Source organism: Acanthochromis polyacanthus, chromosome 2 (assembly GCF_021347895.1).
Source record: "Acanthochromis polyacanthus isolate Apoly-LR-REF ecotype Palm Island chromosome 2, KAUST_Apoly_ChrSc, whole genome shotgun sequence".
NCBI lineage: Eukaryota > Metazoa > Chordata > Actinopteri > Pomacentridae > Acanthochromis > Acanthochromis polyacanthus.
Window position 1 is genome coordinate 7,536,585 of NC_067114.1, and position 26,420 is coordinate 7,563,004.

Genomic DNA, 26,420 nt, shown 5'->3' on the forward strand with positions numbered 1-26,420 from the left:
ATAGTTCTGTGCTCTTTGGTGTATTTTGTATCTAGATTTCTTTTTTCACCACAAAGTAAAAACAAAATACACACACACACACAAATATGTATACTGTCTTGAACAGAAGCTTCTGAGAGAATCTGAGTATATACTGCCACACAGTTGAGAGCAGTTATAAAAATAATTTTACAGTTGTCACGATGCTCACTGTTAAATGTCAAATTTTCCTGACGTGAAATACTAAAATAAATGAACAAACGGCCATCTCAGAGGTTTTTCTTTAACTGGAGTCTAAAAGAAATACATTCTCTGTAATCCCTCTGACGATTAATACTATTTTTGCTGCGATCGTTTATGATTCTCATGTACGCGTTCAGCCTTCAACAACTCGGTATAAACACTGTGATGGCTGCTGACATCAAACAGCACCAGAGATTTTCTTTGCTGCACCTCAGGAGGGATGAGATGGAGTCTGAAGGTGCTCAGTAGTTTCATCAGCTCACTATGAATAAGGCAGTGTAAAATTAACAGACTCCATTAATAGTGTAGTTGGAGCGCTAATGTACTGCAGCTGTGAAAGATGTGTGAAGCATTAATGCCGCAGGTATAATTATCAGGAGGAAGAAAAAACACAACACAATAAAAAACCCCAAACGTAGGAGTTACTTCAAGATGTTTAGAGAATGTTATAAATCTTGGAGCTACTTGGTGTTGATAGAGTGCTTTATCCTGCACTTCATTCAGTTTGTAACCTTGGCTTTTACAATTGACGACAAATGACCTTTTCTATCGCACCACTGTTAATACCTGTTAAGAACTGAGGAAGGTGCTTCAGCTGGTGCTTCCCGATGTATATTATCTGTTTCCTCTTCTTTAAATATAGTAAACCTCTCACATTAAAATTTAGTATAAATACCTTAAGACATCAGTGTGGGGTGGATCTTACTTTTCAACAGTAAATTCATTCAACTTTAAGTATTTTGTGTGAAACTACGGTCTAAAATATCTCTTTGCAACAGGGCTTCAAAAGCTATTGAAACACTACAATGAACCATATTGCATGTTTCTTTATTGATATGAACTCATTCCCACATGCTGCTGCTAATACTACTCAGAAAACCCAACATGTGCTAATGCACTCCTGAAAATAGCTCCAACAAATTCATTCTTTAGGTACCATTCATTGAGAAGTACAGTACTGTACAATGCAATTATATACTGTGTATATATTATATATAGATATATGCACTTCTGCTAGAATTGGAAAATCCATCAGTCTTGTCCTTTTTAAATTACCATGGCAAACAGCAGTACATCTTCCATGCTGCTATTTTGATAATGTGCATCCTTCTGACTGACATGTTGGTTTCTGCTCTCTCCTCAGTGAGTCCAGATGTGACCGGTGATCACAAACATCATCATCATTATCATCATCCACCTGCCAAGGATTCAGAAATAGAGGGCAGATCCAGGAGCCTCAGACTGACAGGAGCCATCTGGGTCCTGGTATTGCCGTGTTTACATATGCTCCAGGTCTTGTAACAGCTGCCTTTTCTGCAGCGGGAAACTTTTCGACTTGATTTCAAACTTATTTATCCAGACATGAAAGGGCCAGTGGATGGTAACGGGCTCCAGTATATCATGGACCAACACTTCCACACAGTGCAGGACACGGTAGGAGTGAACACTGATTGCGTGGAAGTTCCAAGACTTTTTGAGTCATGTAAGATGACATATGGTCCAGCTGTGCAAATATGAATGGATTATTTTTTTTCTTATCAGTTACCTGGCATTCATTAACACTAACAATGACCTATTTAAAACAGACAATGTCAAAAACAACTACACCATATGTTGTAAAAATGTGGTGTTAATTTAATTGTATGTGTGCACATTCAAGATATGATTTTTTAATTTCAATCTGCACATCACAATACACATTACAGGTACTTCTGATAGTTGGTCTCCACAGCTCTACAACGCCCAATTATAATGGGCAGTTATTCTTATACCATTACTGGAATCTCTCCCACATACAAACCAGCACAGATTTTTTTTTTTTAAAACAAGGATGCTTCAGTTGTGCTTCAAATCACTATAGAAAACCTACAGTAAACAATCAGGTATGTACTGTATGTTATACAGTACATTTTGCTAATAATAAAGCAGAATACAAGCTTTTCAATTGCAGTAACTGCCTCGCTGTCTGGAATCCATTTAATTGGAAATTGACCTGTAATGTTGCTTCTGAGTGAAATGGTGAAAGCAGAGGGGTGGGCGGGTGAAAGTGGTGGGGGGCAGGTGAGTGAATTCATACCCCTTTCTTCCTTAGAAATAGATTAGTTTCCTCAGGAGTCTATTATCATCTTTCAAACTCAATCCTCCTCTGCCTTCATAGGCCTGGACAGGAGCTGATAGCTCCTGGAGCCACTAGTGAGGAAGAATCCAATTGCTTCTACCTGCTACCTGAGTGCGCACTGCTGGTGTGTTGCTGACAGGTTTCTGTGCAGAGAAAAGTAAAATGATTTGTTTCACATATGCCATGCATGTCTGGTCAGTGGCTGAGAGAGAATACTACTCGATGGTACTGAAAATCGGTTTGCCGGGAAACTATTTGTAGAGCTAAAGAAAAACAGCATCTTTTCTGAAGCTGTAGTAGCTAAAACGGTACTCTTTGTAACCAAATGTCGCTGCTTGTATTCAGCATTTCTATGCGTATGAATACATACCGCCGAAGTAAGTAAGAAAAACATTAAAGCTGCTACTGTAAATAGATTGCAGTGTAAATGAGAAATCCCATTTAGTTTTTCTGTATGTATTCAAGTGTACAGAAAGATTTGGAATTTGTAGTTTAACAAAAACTGTAATAATGTAAGCATGATTACTAAGACGATGTTACCTTAAAGGTAAAGTCAGTGATTCTAATCCAATTCAGTTAAGATCTCCTCATAGTCTGCTAGTTGTCTGTCCAGTGAGTCGACTAAGAAACTAAAAAATATTGGTTCAAGCTCATTCACAGAAGCAAAAAGTATGGAGAGAGAGAGAGGAGATGGGTGAGAGAGAAGACAGTGGCAGTAAGTCTTGCACCTGCTAACTTCCAGAATAACGGAGTTCTCCCTTTAATTTATGAACTCATATTACAGTTAATTTGTAGTTACTTAACTGTGTGCGACCCGTGACCATTTAAGGTTCTGCTCACCTTAATATGGAACTGAGCAACATGCAAATTAGATTTCATTTTTAGCTTAACTTCAGATCCTTTTTTTTTCAGCTGCAGCTTTTTATTTTCCAGCCCAAGGTGCAATTTCCTCAGGTACAATGTTTGATCATATATGATCCCAATTTAAAAGCCTGCGACCTTCCTCACTCTGCAGTTGCGCTAAAGCTTGCGCAGTAATGGTTGTCATTAGTCATTTTCACCTTTAATACACCAGGTTAGACTCTTATCATAATATGCAGTCAAGGTTGTTTGAATAGCTTGGAGCTTTTTCACCCACATACTCGAGGTTTCTAAATGGGATTCATTATACTCATCATTTCTTACATTGAATTTAATATCTTCTGTTGTGGCTTTTGTTTTTGGCTGAGCTTCCCAAACAGCAGTAGTCACCGCTTAACAACCATAATGCAGTTGTCTAACTTCTTAACAAGTCACGACTGCATCCCCCAAACCAATTATTTTGCAGGTTGCCACCCTCGAAGTCAGTGTTATTGTCATTTGAACAACTGTGTTAATGACACCACTAAAGAATAGCGTTCTTTCTCTAACTAGATGACAGGCAGCAGACACAGAGACAAAGGTGCCCTGAGGCTAAATATAGATGCCAGGTTCTACTGATTCTCTTGTACTTAAAGGAAGGAGTTCAATTTGGTGTCTTATGTGATTATTATTGCTACATAGTGAGGCAGTTACCCAGAAGAGGGAGGAAAGAGGCCAGATGCTGAGAATGGTGGCGGTATAAGTGATACTTTACCCACTTCCACAGAGATGTAATCCTGCAGGCACTGCAAAGTGTCAGTCTTGAATAACACGTGTGCTTTCTAATACACTGTTTGGAAGGTAAATGTGTAATTTGAAAAAGAAATCCATGTTGCACATGTGGCTATTTTTTTTCCCCAGAATGATCTTAAACGGAAAACTACTTTTTATTACACCCCGGGTTTAATTTGTGTGGTTTAGGGATTCAGTTCAGTCGGTTCTATTAAGATGTTTCACTGAAGTGATTGCTAGGATACTGGGAATGCAACAACATTGCAAAAAAAAAAAAAAAAAGGTGAGCTGTTGCAACAAAAACAAGCAGTAAAACAGATGGTTTGTGAACACAACCCCCCAGTTAGTAAGCATAGTGAAAAAGAAGGCATAACGGTAAAATAATCATCCAAACTGTTCATATTAGACACCATTTAAAGTTACCAGATTAACTCTTGGTTCAATTCTGACCTGTTAACCCTGTGCAAAGTCTTTTCCCTTGCAGTAATTATTACCGTCTAACCTTCAAGTAAAGTGTTCTTTGCCTTGTTTATATCCTGTCTTGTTTTCTGCCTGCTTGTGTTTGTTGCGCCGTTGGACCTATTTTTAACAACACTATGTTCCCAAATGTCAGCAGTTTCTTAGATGGCTATGCGAGTAATTTTCCATTTAATCCAACCGTGTGTGTTAGTTTGTACCTTAATTTGTCTTCATTGTAATTACTCTATGAAATAACTTTAAGCCTCTTTCGCAGCAGCATCCTGAGGTTTCAGGTTGTCATCAATACATTTTATTTTGCACCTGCTGTAGCTCACACTGGCTTCAACCAGCAAATGCAGCAGCTCATACATATTTCTAACAAGACGCATCCCTTGACCTTTTCTTGGGGATTCACAGCTCTTCCCAGGCTTGCTGGGACATGTAATCCGAGGTTTCATATTTTCTACTGACTTTAAAATGATATTTTTTTCTCGTCCAGTATCAGTCATTGCTTTTTCTTGGAAACAGTGGGATCTCACTGTAACTCAAGTATGACTTTAAAAACAAAACTTCTGATGATTAATCTGCCAATGGTGTATATTTCTGTTCGAACCGATTGTTTAATATATTTGAGATCACATCTTCATACTTTTCAATAAAATAATAAAAGTACGAGCAGTCTCTGATGATGTTTGGCTAGGTTTTTTCATGTCAGTTTTTTTTTGTCAAACTGTGTTTATGACTTCAGTCTCTTCAGTCTGCATTATTGTGCCTTCATATGGACACCTTGAGTCTGTGATCTCATGCTTTGGTGAGCAGTCATGATTGCAGGTGCGAGATGGAACATAGATTCAGCAGAAAATTGAGATCTTTGATATACAGCTGAGCTCTGACCTCACAGTTCTTTTACAACCAATGTACGTGTATTGAGGTTGGTCTCACAATTTCGATACATTGAATAAGATGGCAATTTTCCCGGAGGTCCTTCACTGTAGGCAGCTGCACACCAGTCAGACTGAGGTCTGCCATTTGGATGTGCCTGTCGCATGCTTTTCTACCAAATATTTCCTCTACATCTTCAAGTGACTCATCATCATTGCCTCATTACTGCAGAGATGTTGTCTGGATGCTGTCAGCTACTGCTGAGAGAGTGGTATGATAAGAAAACCTTATGTAAGATTTCTACAGAAATATACATTGCCTGACCAAGAAAAAAAGTCACACACACTACTAATTTCAGTATGGCACTCATTCGCTGTGGCATCATTTTGATCAACTTCTACAATATCACAGCATTTATTTCTGTCCAGAGATGCATTCATTTTTCACAAAGATCTTCTGTTGATGATGGGAGAGTTGGACCGCTGTGCAAAGTCTTCTCCAGAACATCCCAAAGATTATGAATGAGGCTGAGGTCTGGACTCTGTGGAGGCCAATCCATGTATGAAAATCATGTCTCATACTCCCTGATCCACTCATTCACAATGTGAACCCCATGAATCCTGGAATTGCATCTTGGAACATGCCTGTGCCATCAGGGAAGAAAAACTCCACTGATGAAAGACCTGGTCAGTCAGTATATTCAGGGAGTCAGCTGATTCTTTGGGAACATAATGTTACTGAACCTGACCAACCCCAGATCATAACCCTAACCCCCACAGGCTTGTAGGCACTAGCCATGATGAGTGCATCACTTCATCCGCCTCACTTCTTACCCTCATTCGCCCATCAGTGTGGAACAGGGTAAATCTGGATTCATCAGACCACATGACAATCGTATTTGTTTCTCGAAGATGATGGTTCACCACCATCCTTCGGGTTTTAGTAATGCATTGGATGGTTCTTAACCTGATTTTAGTAGTTGGTTTAGAAATCTCTTTAGTTGTTTTCTTCCTTTGATGCAGGCCAATAATTTGACCCTTCTGAGACAGATTAACATCCTTTCCATGACTACAGGATGCGTCTTCCATCATGGTTTTTTAAGAAATGAGAAGCTCCTCACTGCATCAGCTAGGGTTAAATAAGTTGTTGCAGCTGAAACATACTCATCACTGCAGTAGTTATCCAAAGGAAGGCTCTTACCTATTTGCTTAGTTAAATCCAGTTGGCGAGATTTTTGGACAGACAATGTATATCCATTTCTGATGTAAAAGTTAACATTAATTGTCTTCAGCCAACAAATGTGCAGCTCTGTCTACATATGTGAAAACAGCCAACAAACCATCACTGGAGACCATTAGAGGAACAATGTAAGTAGTCATTTTATTACACATACTGGAAAAAAAACGTTGCCTTCTTTTATAAAGAATGACAAGCAAATGAAATAACAAAGCCAACAACAAAATACAGAGCATGATAGAAATAAAAAAATGTATTTTTCTCCAGACTATTTAGAGATCAAAATGACTAACCATATTGTGCACTATTTATCTTACCACAAAAGCTTCTAAAACCTTAAAAGGGTGACTAATCCAAGCCCTGGCTAATATGTGAAATGCTCAAAGTCACATTACATTAGGAAATTCACAATGATTTAATGTTTAATTTTGTGACAGGTATTCAAAGTGCAGTTATTCTTTGTAAAAACTCTACCTTTGGCATTTTTCATTACAGGTAATTGGGTGTTGAAAAACCTGGATGGTAATAAGACAGTGATCACTTCCCACACAGAGGCTAAGAAATAAATGGCAATATTAATGAATTCTGCATTTTAAAAGAGGCGAAGGCAGGTATTTTTAACTGCTCTCATTGCGGTAGTTTCTCTGTGCTACAGTGGGTCCAATTACAATACACTTTAGTGTCTTCAAAATTACTCAGAGGTACAGCTTCAGATAGTATGAACCGTTGTCTTTGGAGTCTTTTATCTTGCAGGCTGGAGAAGTGCTCCTGGGACCTTCTAAGGAGAATAATGCTGAGCACTGCTTAAATGTATACAGAGATTAATTTCATATTCCCGTTGAGGTTTCTGTTTCACTCAAAATTATTACTGTGACCTTGACAGCAGCTAACGTTTAGCCTCAACTTAGACAGGAGCTTTAATCATCAGAGTGCAGCAGCAGACAACGCTTTGTATCATTCTTCAAGTTGTTCATGGTGAGGGCTGTTCAGAAGCTTAACTCAGGATACAGGATGTGCCTTTGAATGAGTCACGGAGATAAATTGTTCTAAAATATGAGTGAGGTCATTTTTCAGTAAATGAGGCTTATTACTACATTAATGTTGCATTGAACATATTTTAGCCTGGCAGGATTTTTTTTTCTATTTTGTAACGTGTAAATGGTAAATTTAAGACAGTAATGATTTTAGTGAAGTTTAAGTTTTATTTCCCCCTCTCCTTCGCTCACTTCATTCCCAAATTTCAGATTCAGTTCGTACACCCATTAATTCCTGAAGTATCTCACTAATTAAAGTTTTGTACAAACATTTATACTAGTCATTTTGATGATCCTCTGACTCTTCCTCTAGCAACACAAGCTGAAAAACATCCTCACTCATCTCAGTGATATCTTAACAGCAGTAATTTGTAAATTCCACTGGACTTCTTTTGTTTCTTTTTTTATCCTCTTGTATTTCTGCACCATTTGACTGTATTTATATAGTGCTTTACTATACCCAAAGCGATTTACATTATACATCACATTCACCCATTCACGCACTGATGGCAGAAGCTGCCATGCAATTCGCTAACCACAACCCATCAGGAGCAGTTAAGGGTTCAGTGTCTTTCTCAGGGACATGAGCTCTCCACGCCAGGATCAAACTGGCAACCCTCCAGTTACAAGACGGCCACTCTACCCACTGAGCCATGCCACCACATTTGAAGGACTTTCATCCCATAGTGCAAAGCAATCTGGAGATTGTTCTTCATCCAGATAATCCTAAGAGCTTCTGTAAAAGACAACTTCTCTTTTACAAGTATCATGGCCTAGATGACAGACATAGTCTGAATTTGTACATAATTTGTTCTATCATGATCACTAGAAGTTGAATCCTACTGACAGTCAAGAGGTCAGATTTTCTCATTTGAAATGAAATACCTCAACTATCACTGGATGGACTCCAATAACTTTAGATTACTTTATGGTAAATGTAGCACCATTAAGAGATACATAATGTAGTGTCTAGTAGTTTGCTCTAAAACCTAATAGTGACTCCCTTCCACCTTAATTGTACTTTTTATTTGGTGCTAATCAATACATTTTATAATGCAAACTCACGAAAATAAGATGTGAGCATGGACACCTGCTGAACATCAGCATGATAACATTGTGAGAAATGTTAGCGTGTCGCTGTTAGCGTTAAAGTACCATTATGTCTTGATTATAGCCTCACAGACCTTCCTGCTTAAGTCTTCTGTTGGTGTAACATCCAGATTGGCTTTATATTACCATTTTTCTAAGTAAGATGTGCATCAATTAAGAAAGAATTGCAAGAATTGCTCTATTTTAGTCCACCCCAGTGTTCAGCATGCTCCTAGATATTAAAGGTTCCATATTATAGTCCTTTTTATCAAGTTAATTTAAACATCACATGAACCCAGAATTATACTTCAAGTTCCAGCTCCTAATACTGCACACATGGTTCATTCTCATGTTCATGCCAATAATACCATGGTTTTAGTCCAGTTCTAAATGGCCTGTTTCAGTGTTTGTGGCTTTAAATCCAACTGAGCTGCAAAATTATGAAGTAAGCCAAGAAACACAGGGATGTTTTGTATATTGTGGGTCTCTCGACACACAAGCAACACACTGAAAAAAAATGAAAAGCTAGATTTCCATAATATGGACCTTTTAAGGTCTGTAGCATTGTGCGAACCTTTAGTGAAACTCCTCCTACACAAGCCAACACATAATTACTGTTACAAGCTCAAGTACAAAGCCACAGTACTGATACCAAAAGGTGGAGCTCAGGTCGAGTGCTGCTGTTGACCTGCATGGTGTAAAAATACAGACATTATGGATGATACCTGATGTATTTGACTGAACATTCACGGCTTGGATCCAACAGGGAGGTTAAGAATCTGCATTTATTTATGACTGTTCTTCATTTCTATTATTAATTTATTTCATTTTTCATTTTCAGACAGAACGAGAGCAGTCAGCATCAACGAGCGCCAAACTGAGACACCCTGCTGCCCCATAGGTACTTTTTACATTTTTTGAAGTGTGTTTTCAGATATTAATGGTTGCTGAAGGCCCGGCCTAATGGGACACTCATACACACACCAGCAGCCTGCGAAGTCTCACTCTCTCCTTCTCTGTGTTCAAGCCTGGTGTAAACAGTACCATCAATATAGTGTTTTCCTGCTGTCTACCCACCCACTGCTTCCAGATTATCAGACAGGACTAGAGCACAGGTTTCACAATAAATCCTCTCATCCCTCCCTGGCTTTCCTCTTCACTCATCTTCTTTTTCATCACTCTGTCACTTCTCCTTTCACAACTTACTCTCCTACTGAGGTGAAGTTTAGTTTCCTCAGTACAATATTTTCCTGTTTCAGGAATCATTTTCAATCTTTCCTTTTCACAAACGTTTATTGCAATGTGTAAAATCCGTTATTTATACAGAATATGTAAATTTCTAAGTTGTGCCTTCTATATCAGTTGAATTTCTCTCGGCTGTCACAGGTGTCTGCGAATTTGACCTGAAATCCAAATTTTTCTCACTTCACTGCTGGATTTATTCACCATGAGCTGAGAACTGGGATCAGGTGTGAGAATAAGTGATCATAAATAAGCTTGAAATGTGTGTGCAGGAGTATAACATTTATGAAAATCTCGTTCGATGCGCTGCTGAGGTGTCAATTGAACATGCTGGCTGGTTAAAGAAAAGATGAATAAATAAAAATTATGAACATTTGCTGAGAAACAACCAGCAGAAAACATAAAAAAGTGCAAAAACTTCAGAACTAGGAAAACTGAAAACGTTAAATTAATGTCTGATCCGAATTGACGACCGAGGTGTAAATAAATTCCCTGAAAATCAGTTTGTGGTTTTTCTGTGAACTGAATAAATGTCTTTACAATTGTGGCCAAACAATAGCAGAACAAATATGTTTCAACTTTGATCATTTTCAGAGCCCAGATTGTGACAAACAACACTAGAAGCAGATCGCCCTTCCTGATGTGCTTGAAATCTGCTGAAAGGGATGTTGTTCCTCTTTATCTTCATCGTCTTTATCCCCACGACTGTTATTGGAAGGTCAGTTGGTGTCTGGCCACACAATGCAATATTGCAGAGGGTGTAGCAGCACAACAGAGGGCTAAATTGGCTCACAGTGAGAGGATATTGTCCTTAATCCCTAAAATGTGAAAAATGACATGCGCACTAAATGCCTTCTGGTTTTGGAGTGAGGAGAAGATTTAGTTCAATTTTTCCTTATTTACACCTTACAGCTAAAAACACAAAATTAGCAACGCATGGATTGATTTATATGCTTTGGTATTGTTTGTAGTAATGAGTCATAATCGTATTTTTTGTCCGTGCACCAGCTTATGCACCGCCACCATCACTTTCAATGAGGCTATGAGAGATGAGTTCCATTTTATTTGCTGACCTACTTATCGACACTCACACAAACATGGCTGCCACTAGTAAGACCATCCCACCCCAACCAACCCCCCCATGGGCACTGACCCATTTGCCAGAGAAGCCAACCTTCAACGTTTTGCATTTTTCAGATCACATAAGTCATGCTTAAATCTCACTCCCCAATATTTTTCCTCCGCTGCACGTCGGCACCTAATATCCCCGTCTTCCAACTGCCACCCACTTTCACTTTCCCATAGTTCTCCGGTGCAAAGTGGGTGTCCTGCTTAACATCAGTTCTTGACTGAGTTCTGACACATCCTCTGTCTGCATCCAGGGCAGACGTACTGCCAGTTCCATTTATGACAAGCCGTTATATTATTAATGCCTTTTAATTAGGCAGTGAAGCAGCAGCTTATACGAATGAGACGTTGAGAAGATCAGGGTCTTGGATGGCACTTTGAACACGACTTCGCCAACAAACGCAAACATGATAAGAAATGGCACCATGACAGAGGTTGAAGAGGAGGTGGTATTTTTAGCTACAGGCAATGATATTGTTGTGATCATTTTTAAGAAAGGTACAAATAAGAACAGGGTGCTCATGAAACATCACAGGCACATCATGTGAATCTCACTTCAAAGATAAGGAATATTACAGCGAACGTTAAGGACTCACAAAACACCTGAAGATAACACTAAGTGAATGTTTGATCTTCATGGTAGCAAGTCAGAAAATAGTTTCAAATGGGCTTTTAAAAATGAATGGAAAATCTGCTGAAGGAGAGCAGAGCATGTATTATTTTTCACTGTGAACTGCTGTTGATAAAGAGTTAAATCCAGAAGAGGAAATGGTGAAAATTACAATATATTTTACTGATCTGGATAGAACTGGATGTAAATGCAAACAGCAGCAGATAAAGACATGCTATTCTTTATCTACAGTACCTTCTAGTGCAGTCCTCAGGCAATTAGATTGTCTCAAACAAAATATTGTTGTATACTTCTATAGAATCCTTCATATTCTATTTTTCATACAGAACAAGTAGCCTATAGCTGCATCTGACATTTACTGGAGACAGCAGTTAACTGATCAATCATTTATTATGTGTAATGTTAAGAAATAGTGAAAAATAAATGCTTACCGCAGTTACCTGGAGCCCAAGGCTGAAACAGAGCAGTAGTGAAAGTATTAATATCTTTTAAAACTGAGCAATATCACTCTATTCAAACATAAAATAAAACAACATGCATGACTTCATGTAAGGGTCTCCGAAATTCAAGGGTATCAGCAGCAAAATGTACTAAACTATATTAATATTAAATGTCATTTGCAAAAAAGCTTTGTGGGCTATATACAGTAAAGAATACTGGACTTGTTCCACTGATACCTTCAAATGTACGCAGCATTTTAATGTTGCCAATTTAAACTATTTTATATGATGGGTAGTTTAACTGTGTGATTAAAGGCAACATATTTTAGATGTTCTGCATGTGAAGTTAGTTTTTGGCTATTTTTTAGTTGGGTTGTAGAGTATTATTATATTTTTTAAAAATTTAAATACTTATGTACAAGTACCTTAAAATAGTATCAAGACAATGACTGTTTTAGCTTTTTCATAAATGACCTCAGGACTGATCAATGACGTGCATAGCTGCCAATTAATTTACCGCTGATCGACTAATCAGTGAGTTATTTTAGCTCAAACTGTAATATGGGTGATTGTAGAAAAGAATGGATGGATCCCTGTTTGACTGCTAATAATCCAGATGTTGGTTATTGTTAATAAATGACAACTGTTAAGAAGTTAAACTTTGGTAAAAACTGGGCCTGAAAATGTGTATTTTTCATATTTTTTCCATATTCCTAAGTATCAAACAAAAGCCTCGACACTTCCTGCAAATGTTGTATTTTCAGAGCTGACAAATCCAGGCTGCTTTGAGAGTTAACCGTTTTAGTTTTCTCTTGCCATTTGGAAAAAAGGGCAGCGTGCTGTACCTGTTGACACTGGAGTCCCTGACATGGCAGAATGCAGAATCTTTTTTCTTCTACTTCTTCTTCCCCCCCAGAGTACAGATCAGCTTGGTGACAGGCCTAACATCCACTGCATCGGCTCCCTAGATTCCTCTCTTTCTCGAGTCAAGTGGTGGGTCACAAAGGATAAAACCGTTTTCTTTCTCTTCTCTGATGCATGCTAATGCACAGTCTGTCAGTACTGAGGTGGCAAGGCCCTCGGGGAGGGTTTTGCACTGAACTGTTTCTTGTCTGTAGAAAGATCAGGGAGGGTAATCTCTGTCTTTGCTATCCAGGACTGTTCTGCTGTGTAATTCAGTCTTTATCCTAAATCCGGAGAGAGAAAGACAGCAGAGTGAGATGGGGAGAACGACAGTGGGAGGGGGAAATGTATTTTAAAACCTCCAATGTATGAAACAAGAACAAATGAGCTGATCAGTGACAACACTGTTGACCAAGGTCATATCAATATTATAAGAAAGAGGACTCTGGTGTGTTGTGAGAGTCTATCTATCTATCTATCTATCTATCTATCCATCTATCTATCTATCTATCCATCTATCCATCTATCCATCTATCCATCTATCCATCCATCCATGCTTAAAAAGGTCCAAAAGAGAATGTGACACATAAGTTTAATTTTAAAACTTATTTATGTCTTATTATACAGTACTGGGTTAAATCCATTTAATTGCTCAACTCTTGTGGGAGTGAAAATTGAAAAACCAAGGTTTAATTTCATAGGTCTCTATTTTCAAGGGACTTTTTCGCCGTCTCCAAAGCCCTCACACTATTACTTGTCATGTAAAAAGCAATTACAATCCGTGCCTGGATGAAATGTGTCATCAGAGAATCCATTAACAATGTCCTCAGACCTTAATATTTACAGTCAGCACCCTACTTTCAGAGGCAACTTGGAGTTTTATGAGTAGTGAAGGACAATTAAAAGGCATCGGTCTCATTGTCAGATCTGTTGTGTTTGACAGTCTTTTTGTGGCAATTAGGACTTCACAGAGGTATTTATTGAAGTGGTATAGTATTACAGAAATTTATACAAGTGTTCCTGTTGTGCGTCTCTTTATCTGACACGTAGAAAAGCTCCGTTGCTCATAGATTGCAGTTAATTAAACAAGTGTTTAAAAATCTTTCAACATTAGTCCAGAAAACGATATCAGATTTTATAAGACTGTTATCTCTATTTAAGGAGACGGCAACCGATACAAATGAAATTCATTATGCTTTGTCTAATAAAGTGAACGCTGTTTTAAAAGAGGGCTGCACAGTGGAGTAGTGGTTAGCACCTTTGCCTTGCAGCAGGAAGATCCCCTGGGATCTTTCTGCATGGAGTTTGCATGTTTTCTCCGGGTACTCCGACTTCCTCCCACAGTCCAAAAATGTGCTGAGGTTAATTGATAACTCTAAATTGTCCGTAGGTGTGAGTGTGGTTGTTTGTCTGTATATGTAGCCCTGCGACAGACTGGCGACCTGTCCAGGGTGTCCCCTGCCTTCACCCGAGTCAGCTGGGATAGGCTCCAGCACCCCCTGCAACCCCAGTGAGGATAAAGCGCTGTATAGAGAATGGATGGAGGATGTTTTAAAGGAACAGTATGTTGTTGTTCTCTGTCTTGCCAAGAGCTGGATGAGAAAATTGCAGACACTCTTAGGTCTAAGCTAACCTAGCGGATGGCTAGGTTAGCTTAGCATAAAGTTTGGGACTGCCTTGTGACTAAAGACAAAAACAGTCAAAAAATACATATATTGGCCTAACAGTACCCTTTGAGCTGTTATATTTTCTAGAAATCTCATAGAAACAGCATGATTACAAGGAGGTACTTCCTTGTTCCTCTTACTTCCTGTCTTAATGCTAAGTTAGTTGTAAACCAAAAAAAAAAGTTTTTTTTTTAAACTTTCCTTTTCAATGTAAATACAACTTTAGGACTATTAAAGTCAAAAGCTCAACGTTTGGCCCTGTGGTCCCTTACTCACAGAAAATTCAAATGACTTGCATTTTGACTTGTTACAGCAGGAAAAGCACACGTGAAATCAATAGCATCCGTGATAACAGTTCCATTTAGTGTTCCAGTCATCCTTGACAATGGACCAGCATGTACATTTGCATTACCTCCCCAAAGTGGAACGCAGCTCGCATTAATACAGCTGTGCTTGTCCTGCTTTAACATGACAAAAATGTTCTGCTGTGATAATGGTCTATTTGCATGCATGCTTTGTGGACATAAACAGGTTAGTTATCCTTGCTGTAAGCTCCAGTATCTCTCATGCATGATCTGGCAGATATGATACAAGGAGCATCTTTTGATTTTCAGGGGATTTATCGACATTGATTTGCAATGAACATGAGAGAGACATACTGACTGTATCTTACAATAATGCTAAAAATATTTGTGTTATAACTGAGTAGCTGTGCAAATTCTGACACAAATTGCAGCGATACTGCACAACATGTGTGCCTCAGTGACTGTGTTAATGAGAGCAGGAAAAAACAGCATTTTAACATGAGGAAGATGAGGGAAAAATAAAGCGAGATCCAACTTCACGTTGTCAGGTAATGTGCTGTAAAAGTTTAATTAGCTCAGTGGAGCTTGACATGGTGATTTTGTGGTTGGTGTTGTATTCACATGGAGCAGTGGCATGCTTTTCTCCCCTATATTTTAGGCGCACATTTTAAAGGGAGTATGAGACATATGTAATTCATTTAGATCAAGACCAAAACAGCAGAGAAGATTAGTTATGTTTTAATCCTGAAATATTATATTCGTGTGTTTTGCATGCTTTGAAATGGCTAATCTTGTTTTTCCAACAGGCAAGCATTACATGCACGTTATATCATGCATTTTGATATTAGTATACCTTAGCATTTGAGAGTAATTCCAATTTAGGAGCCTGTGTGAGCCCCTCAGCTACTAATTCATATCCTTAGCTTGAATCACAGTGTGTGTCCAAATGGTATTTTGAGTGTTACAGCATTTACCATTAAAGCAGCCATTTGCTTAAGCAGTAAAAGCAAATACCAATAAAAAAAAATGTCTAAAAATGATAGGAAACTGTCCAGTTGTGTGACAGTTATTCATATATTCTGAATACAATGGTAAAGCATGAAAGAGATAGTTTCTATTATTTGGATATATAAATATCTCAGTGGATCAGATGCAGTTACAGCACTCATACTGTATTTCTGCAGCACTACAGTGAAATAGAATTAATTATTTTCGCAGACACAGGGGTTTTGCCCAGAGCAATCTCAAATTATTAAGCGGATCCCACAGAAAAAATAAATAAATAAAAAAGTAAAAAAGCTCAGCTCTGTCTTTGAAATCCATAAACTTTTTGTATTTCATCTGAAGTTTGGCCCTTTCACACTGCTTTATCCATAATTGAAGCACATAAATAATTGTACAGACAGAAAGAGAGATTATAATGAATAATTCTTGTTCAGATGTGAAGCCGTTTCGTGTTGTCCCCATTGATATTGTCATTTGAAAATGAATAAATGGATGTTTGGGGGGAGCTACTAAGATGTACTGAATGTGGCATTGCAGTAAGCTTTTTTTATTTCTCTCTTTTCTGTCTGCCAGGCATTCTGCTGTCTCGCCTGACAAAATGTGACACTGAGCCCAATGGCGGATATTCCGTGTGTGTGTGTGTGTGTGTGTGTGTGTGTGTGTGTTGGGGGGGGCGAGTAGCCCCCCTGTGATCTGATTGGCCACCCCATGTGTCCCCCCCAAAAAAAATTTCGTTGAAAATTTACATTACTGATACTCCGATTTCCGACGCTCCCCACTGCACTTGAATGCACCAATGACGTTAGTTTGATCTTTTGTTTGTATTTCGTTTGGATTTGAAGAAGCTTTGAAGACGTTTCCTGATGCCGGAGGAGAAGATGATCAGCTTTGAACCTTTGCGGTAAGTATACTACGACCATTTCTCAGTAAGTAACTGTCCATACTTGCGTTCTCATGTACTTGTGAAACGTCATCATGGAGACTGCATTGGACCAGACTAGTGAGTATAGATATGAATCAGTATATATATATATATATGTATATATATATATATATATATATATATATATATATATATATATATATATATATATATATATATACACACGTGGACAAAATTGTTGGTACCCCTCAGTTAAAGAAGGAAAAACCCACAATTCTCACTGAAATCACTTGAAACTCACAAAAGTAACAATAAATAAAAATTTATTGAAAATTAAATAATCAAAAACAGCCATCACTTTTGAATTGTTGATTAACATAATTATTTAAAAAAAAACAAACTAATGAAACAGGCCTGGACAAAAATGATGGTACCTCTATAAAAGATTGAAAACTATTTGACCAGAGTGACATGATTAACTCAGGTGTGTCATTTAATTGACATCACAGGTGTTTCCAAACTCATAATCAGTCAGTCTGCCTATTTAAAGGGAGACAAGTAGTCACCCTGCTGTTTGGTGAAAAGGTGTGTACCACACTGAACATGGACAACAGAAAGCGAAGGAGAGAATTGTCCCAGGACATCCGAAAAAAAATTATAGACAAACATCTTAAAGGTAAAGGCTATAAGACCATCTCTAAACAGCTTGAAGTTCCTGTGACAACAGTGGCTCATATTATTCAGAAGTTCAAGACCCACAGGACAGTAGCCAACCTCCCTGGACGTGGCCGCAAGAGGAAAATTGATGACAAATTGAAGAGACGGATCGTTGGAATTGTATCCAAAGAGCCCAGAGCAACCTCCAAAGAAATTAAAGGTGAACTCCAAGGCCAAGGTACATCAGTGTCAGATCGCACCATTCGTCGTTGTTTGAGCCAAAGTGGACTTCATGGGAGACGACCAAGGAGGACACCACTGCTGAAAAAAACTCATAAAAAAGCGAGACTGGAATTTGCAAAAATGCATGTTGACAAGCCACAAAGCTTCTGGGAGAATGTCCTTTGGACAGATGAGAGCAAACTGGAGCTTTTTGGTAAGGCACATCAACTCTATGTTCATAGACTCAAAAACCAAGCATACGAAGAAAAGAACACTGTCCCTACGGTGAAACATGGAGGAGGCTCAGTAATGTTTTGGGGCTGCTTTGCTGCATCTGGCACAGGGTGTCTTGAAAGTGTGCAAGGTACGATGAAATCTGAAGACTATCAAGGCATTCTGGAGAGAAATGTGCTGCCTCGTGTCAGAAAGCTTGGTCTCAGTCGCAGGTCATGGGTCTTCCAACAGGACAACAATCCAAAACACACAGCCAAAAACACCCAAGAATGGCTGAGAGAAAAGCGTTGGACTATTCTAAAGTGGCCTTCTATGAGCCCAGATCTGAATCCCATTGAACATATGTGGAAGGAGCTGAAACATGCCATTTGGAGAAGACACCCATCAAACCTGAGACAACTGGAGCTGTTTGCTCATGAGGAGTGGGCCAAAATACCTGTTGACAGCTGCAGAACGCTCATTGACAAATACAGAAATCATTTAATTGCAGTGATTGCCTCAAAAGGTTGTGCAACAAAATATTAAGTTATGGGTACCATCATTTTTGTCCAGCCCTATTTCATTAGTTTGTTTTTTTAAATAATTATGTTAATCAACAATTCAAAAGTGATGGCTGATTTTGATTATTTAATTTTCAATAAATTTTTATTTATTGTTACTTTTGTGAGTTTCAAGTGATTTCAGTGAGAATTGTGGGTTTTTCCTTCTTTAACTGAGGGGTACCAACAATTTTGTCCACGTGTGTAAATATATATATATATATATATATATATATATATGGCTGCAGCTCAAACTGAACAGGAGGATTTTATTAGAGGAAGTCAGACACAATCACACAGAGAAACATTAGACCTCACACTGAAACGGAGCTACAGCTATGTGTCTTGGGCAGGATTTATTTTAGAAGCTACATATGAGTAACGGTAATAATCCGCGCCAGAGCAGACCTCATTAGCATTTCTGCTAGGTCGGCTAACTTCGGCTCGCTCCATGGATGCTGTTGTCGGTAATGTAGCCAGAATATGGATTAATTTTTCATTTGAGCTTGACAAAGATGAGAAAAAGAAATATTCAGAGCAAGTGGAGCAGCTAGCTAACGCGCATTACAGTTTGATTTACATTTTCAAAGTCACATTTTTGAAATCATGTAATTTTTCCGTAAAACATATCACGGCTTTTATTTTGTCAGAGAAGCCTGGGAACGTTGTTTATTCCTACTTTCGCTGACTTTACTGAACGTAGGCTGCAATTCCTGTTATTTAAACATCAATATGATGTATAAATGCAGGTGGACTTCATATATTTCACTATGCCGACATTTTTATTGATGTCCAGTATATTTTATAGACATAAACAGATTTGATAGAAATTTTAGAAATGGATATCTGTTTCCTCATAATAATTTACTTGATGCCATTAAATGTTCATCAGCGATTCATGTTTAGAGTGAAACTTTTACTTTGCAGCTATGTTTAAAAAAAAAGTTGGTCTTTTTAAGGTTAGTCATTAAAGGATGATTTTCTTTGGTAAATGAATTTAAAGTTTAATTGACTGGAATCTTTCAGTCAATGCTGTGCTTCTTTCACTTTGAAATATCTTGATTTAATTAATACAGCTCAGTCAGTTACATTTTCTATTATTAAGAATTCTTATTTAGTTTAACACTAGATGACGTATCAGTTCATTGAGTATTTCAGAGGGAGTTTTTTTCTTTTGAATTATCTGTATTTATAGTGATATTATGAAAATATAATTGCAATGAAACAGCAGCAACATAACAAACGACCAAATATACAAAGAAAGTGCAGCTATTTTATTGTAACAAAATGATCTGTCAGAACATGGTGAAAATGCAGCTAAAATTAGCGAAACTACAGATAAACAATGTTTCCTTTTACTTCCAGAAAAATAAAAGCCTCATATTTGCTATTTATTAAAAAAATCACTAAAGACAACACTTCCACAAAGTTTGTTTTAGTTTTTGGGTATTTATTGGTGGAGCAGAAGCACATTTTCCACAGACAGTTTTACTGTCTGTTGTCTTGTTTTTATCAGTTTTCAGTTGAATACTTTAGTCCTTCCGCTTAATGGTCCAACAGACACTGAAGGACTAATAAAATAATAAATGATAATTTAATGATCGGTGCCATATGCCAAAGTTGAATTTCCCTTTAATGATGTTAAAATCTTTGAGTGTTTTGTTAATGTTGGTTTCTAAATGTTTTTGACCCTCTGCCCCAAAGTTTAAAACCTTCTACGGCTCACAAGCTGCAACAATTCACACATTATCAACTATCTTTCTGACTAAACTAAGATAAAAAGTGAAAAACTGCCTGATTCCTGCATCATGAATGTAAATCTTTTTGGTTTTTATGACAGTAAGCTGAATATATTTGGTTTTGACATTTTATAAACCAAAACAAGAAATGAATTACTGGAGAAAACAATCAACAGACTATTAAACAAAGAAAATGTGTTTTCCAACATATATGGCTGAATAACTCCAACATTACAAGATACATTCAATTTTATTTATATAACGCCAAATACAGGTTAAATTGTCTCAAGACGCTTTATTTTTATATATTTTTTTCATATTTAAAACATGGCAAAGTCAGCAATTTTTTATTTTTTTTATTTTTTTTAAACCTTTATTTAACCAGGTCGATAATGTAGCCGCAAGGGGACACAAGCCAGTGTCTTATTGTGCCGGTCCCAAGCCCAGATAAATACAGAGGATTGTGTCAGGAAGGGCATCCGACGTAAAACTTTGGCCAAATCAAACATGCGAATCAAATTTAACCAGGTCGGTCCCGTTGAGATACACTGACCTCTTTTCCAAGGGAAGCCTGGCCAAGACAACAGCCAGAGGAACATTACAATTGCAACAATTAAAAACAAACAACACTAACTCATTCAACAAAATAAATAAAATACATGCTAGGATTAAACACAGGATTAAGAATTTACATTAAAACAAGTGTGAAAATTAGCTGCTGCAAGAGCCTTCATATGGCTTTTAAAATTTCCAATAGTGATGAGATGCTTCAGATTTAGTGTTTAAACAATTTAAACCTCTTGATAAATCCCATTTATTATTTGGTTTTTAAGAGACTAATCAACAATTAAAATAACTTCCTCCACTAAAAGTAATAAACATGAGGTCAAATAGAAGGAATAGTTTTAAATCCTGCAGTCCCACGACTACAAGAATTAAGTTACAAACCAAAACCTAAATGTGGTGGTGGATTCCATTAAATTCCTAATAAATGATAAAGTGTGATACTAAAGGTTTGTGGTGCTAAAAATCTCAAAGTAAAGAGATCAAGTTGAACATCTGGATGGAGGTTGATAAAAGTTGTCCTCCCTTCATTTCTCTTGAGCCGACTCCATGGATTTTAGGGATGGTGGTTGAAGACGTGCTCTTCTAGTCGTCTTCCTTCTAGTCGCTGTATAAAATCACTCCATCCTCGCCAACTTCAATACCTCTTCAGGACAACTTGTTCTGCCTCCGACCTCGTAGAAACTCAAGAAACTCGGGAAAACCCATCAAGACTCGAAAAACTTGTCAGGTGGGGGGAGGTGGGGGAGTAGAGGGGAGAAGCCATCACCCACCTCCCCGCCTACTCTCCACCCTGACTCCACCCAGACTCCACCTTGGCTCCACCCATGTGGTCACTTTATTAGGAACAGAAACTGCAATGTCAAAGAGTTTTTCTTTTTATCTGATCTGTAGCTCAGCGAGTTAAGGGTTTGCCTATGGAGCTGCTGGTTGCCAGTTCAAGAACAGACCCTTTTTAATTTTTCTGAAAAACTTAGACAAAGACAAATGCCAGTGGTGGGACTTGAACCTGCTACCTTCCACCTGGTAGTCACTTTTCTTACCCCCTGAGCTACTCACTCAGAAATGAATTTTTCTGTTTTTTGCGCATTTATCATCTATTTTTTGTCATTTTCGGGGTTTTTTTAACTCGAGTCTCGACTCGACCATTTTTCTCAGGAGGTTGGACTTCAGCCTTTGTGCTGGAGGGTTGAACCCTCAGTTCCAAGACTTTCCAAAGCCTCCAGACCTCCCGAGTCCTCAGGACCTGAGCTTTCACACAGTCTGAGGACTGAAATCTTCTAAGTTCCTGAGTAGTTCACTGTTAGTTTGAACCTTTAGACAGTCCGAGGACTGAAATTTTAAAAGTTTCTCAGTACTCCTCTGTTAGTTTGAACTTTCTGGTTAACAGAAGCCTTTAACTTGTGACCATGAGTCTTGATTTCACATTTAGACCATCCATCTGAGTTCTTCTCAGACCTTCACCTGTGGGTTCTTTAGAAATCCTGAACAAACTTCGATTCTCTTCACTGAACAGTAAAGTTTGTGGAGATCAGAAGGTAACATTAGTTTGATCGATGCCTTCAACTACTAGTAGACTTTATCTGGAAAGCAATTTTCTTGAATGAGTTCTTAGTAAATCTGTCCACGATCAAACCAAGAATATAGAAAGAGGAAATGTTTGAAGAAACAACTTGATGTTTTCATTTCCGACTAGAAAACATTTTAAGACCTTTATCTGTTTTTGCTCTTTTTGATCGTTTTGTTGTCTCTTCTGTTTAATTTGATCTTCTAAAGTCTAACTGGTGTCTTTTCAAATGTTTTGTCTTTAGTTTGATTCTTCTTAAATGCTTAGTTTTGCTCTTTTCTCACCTTTTATTCTTTTCTACTATCCGATTTGATTTTGAAATGTTTTGTCTTTTTAATATTTAATTGTTGTTTTTTTCCAAATGTTTTATTGGCTTGTTTGAAAAATTTTCTTTTCTTTCCCATTGTTTCATTTTTAGATTAAATCTTTAAGGTTTTTCTTTTTAAATGTTTTACCACCTTTTAATGTTTAATTTTCTTTTTAAATTCTTCATTGTATTTTCTGTTTAATTCGTAATTAAAGTTTTGTCTTTAAGATGTAATTTTCTAATTAAACATTTAATTCAATGTTTTGTCTTTTTAAAGGTTTAATAATCTAATTAAATGTTTTGTATTTTTTAAAAATGTTTAATATTCATTTAATTGTATTTTTAAATGTTTGTCTAAAATATTTCTTCTTCAATGTTTAATTTCATAATTACATGTTCTGTATCTTCTGTTTAATTATCTAATTAAATATTTTGTCTGTTTAATATAATTGAATTGTATTTAATGTTTAATTCTCTTTTTAAAAAGTTTTATTGTATTAAATGTTTTTTCCGTTGATTTAGTTGCTTTTTTAATGTAGTTTATTTCTTTAATCTTTTTCTGTCAAGATTTTAACCCCAACCTTAAAAATGAAACAAACCCTTAAATCACAATAAAAATACTTCTGTTGTCACAATCATGGGTTAGTTATTCAGTTTATCAATTCAACTTTATTTCTTTAGCACCTTTCACACAGATGACAAGACTTCACAAGCAAAGAGGAAAAACTATGCTAAAACTTATGATTAAAACTCAAAAACATAAAAAAAAAGACAACATGGTATTAAAATGTTGTGTCCAGGGGATGAGGGAGTTTATTGAAGTCTTCTTGGGCTCACACAGTAAATCATTTAAAATAGAAACTTGATATTCAGTCTAAGGAAACTGCAGAGCAACAGAAGAACCAGCAGTATCTCCTGTTTTCTCCTTTAATGAGTCGACTCTGGTGCTTTCAGATCAAGAACTACAGACTCTTCACAACCTGCTCAAACTCTCTGTACAGGACCTCACCACACGGGTCAAGAAGGTTTCCTTCTCATTTCTACTCTCAAGCTCACCTTCTCCTGCTCAAACTGCTGACAAATGTTTCTGCTGCTCTAAAGTCTGGTCTCCAGAACTTCCTAAAAACTATCCAAGTCTCTTCTGCTGCAGGTTGCTTTGTAGAACTGTTACAGAAAACCTCACTAAACCACATGGAGGGGCCTCAAGACAGTCGTCCAAATGAAAATGTACAGAAACCAAACTGGCACAACCCAAACGCTTAAGTCTTCTGCAGCCTACCAGAGAAGCTCTTTAAACAGAGAATCAGGACAAGAACGCTTACCTTCTGGACAACCAGCGTTGGTTCACAAACAAGAATACAGAATGTGTCTGACCAAAAACCTCTGAAGACTCACTACAGCCAAGATAAAGACACAACTCAGCTGCACCAAATCCACTAATCACTGCACACATTAGCACCATGTGCTAACTGTGGCTCAAGAACCACATTTACCAAGACAGCTATCCAGTACAAAGCCCTAAAACACACAAAGAAACACATTAAAGACAATTTTACTGCTGGAAGCTGCAAGCTGCAAGCCAACGCCTAAAAAAACTAAAGCAATGGAGCAAAACCCCGGTTCAGTGAAGAGAAGCAGAGGAAATGTTTGACTGCAGACATAAAGCAGGAAGACACTGAGCTGCTCAGGTGTTCCTGATAACACCATGCAGCCACCTGGACAGCCAATAGGAACACAGCTTACTGGAAGTCCAGAGCCTGGCTTAGTGAAGGAAATTTAGTTTAAAGTTGAAGCTGAAAGTTAACAAAGAAAGTTGAAAACTACCTTCTGATGCTGCAATCTTCTCTTTTTCAGCTTTCTTCCACGTCTGATCACTCCCGACCCTGTTCTTGTTGACATTTTTGACCCTTTTTTCGAGCTTTGACCAATCCCATGTATATACTGCTGTTCTTGTACAATATTTGTCACTTAATTGCCCTTAGTATACTGTTGTTGAGCTTACTAGTTTTACATAACAGGCAGATGCTGCAGCTAATGATGTTGTATTTCACATAAACAAGGAAAGAAGTCCATCATAATTTGAATGTTAACAGTCCGAAATGAAAAGGTCATATACAGCTTTCCTATTGGGTTAAAGAGCCAAAAAAAACAACAACATGAAAAATACTTTTTAAAAGTGAGAGGTCGGTTGCAGCTTTCATTTTTTCCTTGCAACTTTTCGGTGGCCCCTCCAAAACATCTGTTGTACCCCCCTGTGCCCCCCCCCCTCCCCCCCCAAAAAAAAAAAAAAAAAAAATTAATCTGGATCCACCCCTGACTGAGCCAGGTTTGACGGCTGCTCGATTACAGAGAACAGCTAATACGTTAATCTCAACTGTGCTTGACAAAGCTCGACGCTACCTGTTTTTCTGCCCGTTTTCTTTTTTCCTGCAGGTAATCTTTCGCTGGTGTTGCTGGCGCTTTTATCTTGAGGGGGACTGAGTATTTACATTTCATTAAATTTCTAGAATCCAGGCTCTGTAATCTGCTGCTAACACATGCACGTTAAAGGAAAACATGGTGATGGACAGACAGATGCTGGAGCTTTTAAAAAGACTTCATACTAATACATAAATATACGTGAGGGCTGTATGCTTACATTTATGTGACAAAATGTATTATTTCTTTCATCCGTGGTGTCACATGCAGTCTGTTGCAGTAATACCTTTCATTCAGTTTGACTGTTTAACTCCTAGTTCCAAATTAAGTCTTATAATACAGCACGGATGATTTTTTTTGTTACATTCTTAATGCTCAAAGCAATTTCTAAAAGAATATTACGATAATAGGTGAGAACAAAGACAGAAGCAAAACAGGTGAGAAAAGTGAATAAGTATTGAGATGATGCAAATTAGCTCAAAGACAAGACAGAAAAGAGCCTGTTTTTAATATGGTTTATTTGAGTTCATTAGTTTTTAGGCACTTTTTTTTTGAAGAAAGGGAGTCATTTCATAAGCAATGGTCTTTAATTTAGCCTTGAACAATAACAGCTCAGCCTCCTCTAAAATGCATTAGCATACAAAAGAGTACCTCCTCTGTAATCTGGTGTTTTAGTGGAGCGAATGAAACTGAAATTTGGCGTCTTACATCGTAATCTCCCCTCAAATAATTGGACATGTAAATATTTTCACTCAAATCTTGACACAATCTGTCATCTCAGTTGGCAAACTAATTTTACTTCTTTCACAGAGCCGTTAGGAAAAAATTACACTTTCTTTTCTCCCTATCTACTGAACATTCAGATATAAAACAAAATGTACTGAAAATCTTCGGTGGGTTTGTTAGAATACAAGCTAAATCTCTGACTATGACAGACATAACAATACCAGGTTTAACAGTGGAATTAATAGTAAATACTTGTATTTTAGTCCTGCCATGTGGTTTCTTCATCTATATTTATAGATGAGTATTTCAGATGTTGGCTTTGCATGATCAGTCTATGCTCAAGACAACAATAAAAGCTTGTAAGTCTGAGGTGATATACTTCTTTTAGAGATGTCACAGCAGGACAATAACAAGTAAATTAAAAAAAAAACTTACCATCTTCTATTTAGCTTTCTTGATTTGAACATTCTGATATTGTGCCAGGTGGATCATTTTCACACTGTCATTGCACAAAGCAAAACGTAAAGCCTGTGCTTTTTGTATTGTAAGTCAAAATTTCTGCTAATTGTA

General features: G+C 37.5%; 1 protein-coding gene across 1 annotated transcript in view; it reads left to right on the forward strand.

Annotated features, from left to right (window-relative positions):
• gpc5a (glypican 5a) overlaps window positions 1-5,113 on the forward strand; it is a 141,917-nt gene extending 136,804 nt beyond the window's left edge. Inside the window, exon 9 of the mRNA XM_022191554.2 lies at window positions 1,367-5,113. Coding sequence (XP_022047246.2) covers window positions 1,367-1,524 — 158 coding nt within the window. The 3' untranslated portion in view covers window positions 1,525-5,113. The remainder of the gene's footprint in view (window positions 1-1,366) is intronic.
• Window positions 5,114-26,420: the final 21,307 nt, after the last annotated feature.